Below are 3,563 nucleotides of genomic sequence, written 5' to 3'. Positions count from 1 at the left end.
CTCTATTTACTCCAAACACCTAGATTGTACTAAGGATTTATTCAATAGGTGAGCTAAGTGAAAATCGTTTACCTCCAGGCTAACGGAGCGATCCCTGAACACTTATATTATAAAAAAACAATAAGGGGGAAAAAAAAAATGCTTTGTGGAACCTCTTGGCCGCAAGCGAGGCTATCCGTGACCACGAGAGATCGGCATCGACTTTCGACGAGGGAGAAACGAATGATCATTTCGCCCGATTTTGGACGGACAAATTAAAAAATGGTTCACGATTAATTCTTAGATTTGTCCATCCATTATTTTACAATAGCTAAACACTAACCACCAAACACCATGTGCATTTCAACCTTCACCCCATCAACGCACTTTAGATAAACAAGGCATTAGTCACCCTCAACTGATGAATACAATGTAGGCTCGGAAAGTCAGACAAAACCCTCGGATTCATCTCCCCTTTCCAAACACAATCTCAGAAATTCTGCAAGATACCTAAAGCAGCGAAGACTTGTCCAGAAAGAAACATCCATCCTATTCATTATGTCTATCCTTCCTCTTCTTCCCAAGTGATCACAAACACCATCTTGCTTCTTCACCAGGAGCAAGCATGGACTTGTTCACTGCCACTGCAACATTAGGCCTTCTCTTTTCAGCTGTGTGTGCCTTTGCGCTTCTCTTTCGATCAAGAAGCAGCAGCAGTGACAACGAGAAGAAGAAGAAGCAATATGCTCCTGCAGTTGGGACAATTCTGCATCAGATAGTAAACTTCCCGAGGATTTATGACTACCACACAGAGCTCTCGCGCAAGCACAAGACCTTCAGGTTCTTGAGTCCCTTCTGCCAGTACATCTACACCACTGATCCTATTGTTGTGGAGTACTTCCTCAAGACAAACTTCCAGAATTATGGCAAGGTATTAGTAAATACTATATGTTTGGACTTAGTTTTTTAGTAGGGCGGTAAAGGAACTAAGTTGAGATAAATATTATATTGTTTAAACTTATTTGATAAGGTAACTGACCGAATAAAACTAAACTTAAAATGAATCAAGCTAACTAAAATTGTTGTTCAAATTTGACTTGATTTTTTTTTCTATAAACTTGAGCTTAATTCATTTAGATGTTATTAGGTTCTTGTCTAATTGTTTAAAACTTTCATTAATGAGGTTGATGTTATAATTTTTTTTTTTTTTTCATTTTGAGCGCTTCTTTAATTATTTATCATATTGATAATCAATAGTTTATCATCTCTGTCCATGAACATTGACGGATTGAATATATGTGTTTAAGTTTATTCATTTAGTATGATAAATTATTCAAACGTCGATTGAATATATGTGTTTAAGTTTATTCATTTAGTATTGTATATTATTCAAACTTATTTATATTGAATGAACCTAAAGTAAACTTTTATTAAATTGAACACTAACTTTATTATGAACATTTGATTGATTTACAACTCTACTGAGTACTAACAAGTTAGTACTTGTTTTGCTTTCAGGGGTGGATGAACTATGAGAACCTGAACGATATGTTTGGCGATGGAATTTTCGTAGTTGACGGTGATAAGTGGCGGCATCAGAGAAAGCTTGCCAGTTATGGGTTCTCCACAAAGTCCCTGAGAGATTTTAGCTCTGCAATCTTCAGGAAAAACGCATCTAAGCTTGCTCACGTTGTTTCATCCTATGCCAAAAGCAATGAAAAGTTCGATGTTCAGGTAAGTATGAAGTCGTTTTGGTTTTCAGTTCATCTATGGCCTCGTTTAGGACTCCTAAACTCTGAATTTTGCGACTGACAGCACCTACTGATGAAGTCGACGATGGACTCGATATTCAGAATCGGGTTCGGAGTGGAGTTGAATTGCTTGGACGACTCTGGTCAGTCTCAAGGGGGCAACGAGTTCGCAAAGTCGTTCGATGCTGCCAACGAGCTGCTCATTTTGCGATACATAAACCCGCTGTGGAAGGCCATGAGGTATCTGAACATTGGATCTGAAGCAAAACTCAGAGACAAAATCAAGCTTGTCAATGAGTTTGTGTACCGATTGATCAGTATCAGGATTGAACAGACTTCAGAAACAGGAAATGAACAAGTAATTCCTTTTACACCATCAACTTCCTCCTCTGCTGGAAGACTAATGTTTCTTATTCGATCTGAATCGAAGAACAGAACGAAGACATCCTATCGAGATTTCTCAACGAGCGAAAAAAGGATCCACAAAGCATCAGCCTTGAGTACCTGAGGGACATAATACTCAACTTTGTGCTCGCTGGGAAAGATAGCACAGCAGGCACACTGGCATGGTTCTTCTACTTGATTTGTAAGAACCCTCGTGTTCAAGAGAAGATTCGCAAAGAAGTCATAGAAGTGACTGAAGCCGCAGAGCCTGCGGCCGCTGTGGATGAGTTCGCGGAGACTATAAGCGAGGATTCACTTAACAAAATGCAGTATCTCCATGCCGCGCTCACCGAAACACTTAGGCTGTTTCCTCCAGGCCCCATGGTAAGTGTCAGTTTAGGCTATAAACGTGATCATATTGGGTAGTCTTATCCTACGTTATAATAAGTGACTGTTTCCACGATTCAAATCCGTGAAGCTCCCTTTCACTATGAAAGTATCAAAATGAAGCTAATTTTTTCGAATGGTTTACAATTGCAGGACAGTAAGGTTTGCTTCTCGGATGACACTCTACCTGGAGGCTACACTGTAAGGAAAGATGATGTTGTGTTCTATCAGCCATATCCAATGGGGAGGATGGAGTACTTGTGGGGTGCCGATGCCGAAGCTTTTCGCCCGGAGAGGTGGCTGAACGACGACGGCATCTTCCAGCCGGAAAGCCCATACAAATTCACAGCTTTTCAAGTAACAAAAACAATCTGAGTATCAGGCTTTGCGGTTCGAAAATAGTAGAAATTTGAGGCTGCTTATCTTGTTTGCTAATTTCAGGCTGGGCCAAGGCTATGCTTGGGGAAGGAGTTTGCCTACAGACAAATGAAGATATTCGCGGCAGTGCTGCTGCGATTCTTCCAATTCAAGCTCGGCAATGAGGGGGAGGTTGCGCGCTGCAAAGCCTCGACGACTCTGCTGATCGACGGAGGCCTCTTCCTCGAAGTGATTCACAGATGAAAGATGTGAATTTGCGAACGAACTTGTTGTCATCTATACTCTCGGAATAAGTAGTAACTTTGTGTGGCAATTGGGTGGAACATTTATACCAATGAACTCATTTTCCTCATCATGATTATTTTTTCCATTTTGTTTAAATAGATCGAAGTGTTCTTCCTCCTCTTATCGAGTGACAATAGCAATTCTCCTTGCATCAAATAGCAAGAAGAAGAAAACAACAAAAAGTAAAGTCGAAAATGAACTAGATGTAAACAAATTTAGCATTGGATTTGATAAAAGTCGGTTAATATTTATAGAAAATGTTCGTGAATAATTTATAAATAAACATTTATTTAAAATCTAATTATTATAATAGTATATATGAAAAATATTCTCGAATAATTTTATAGATTTTTGTAATATTCTTTTCAAATAAAAAATAGTATAAATTTTATAAATAAA

The 3,563-nt window shown here is 38.8% G+C and overlaps 1 protein-coding gene across 1 annotated transcript; it reads left to right on the top strand.

The window, feature by feature from the left end:
• Positions 1–421: 421 nt before the first annotated feature.
• Positions 422–3,260, top strand: LOC122041389 (cytochrome P450 704C1-like). Its single transcript, XM_042601044.1, has 6 exons — positions 422–910; positions 1,498–1,713; positions 1,795–2,088; positions 2,166–2,498; positions 2,655–2,858; positions 2,943–3,260. The coding sequence occupies exons 1-6, from the start codon at positions 605–607 to the stop codon at positions 3,120–3,122; spliced, it is 1,533 nt and encodes a 510-aa protein (XP_042456978.1). The 5' UTR covers positions 422–604; the 3' UTR covers positions 3,123–3,260.
• Positions 3,261–3,563: the final 303 nt, after the last annotated feature.

The sequence above is a fragment of the Zingiber officinale genome, chromosome 2A (genome assembly GCF_018446385.1).
Source record: "Zingiber officinale cultivar Zhangliang chromosome 2A, Zo_v1.1, whole genome shotgun sequence".
Taxonomy (NCBI): domain Eukaryota; kingdom Viridiplantae; phylum Streptophyta; class Magnoliopsida; order Zingiberales; family Zingiberaceae; genus Zingiber; species Zingiber officinale.
The sequence above is the reverse complement of the archived record's forward strand: the minus strand, read 5'-3'. Positions and strand labels throughout refer to the sequence as shown.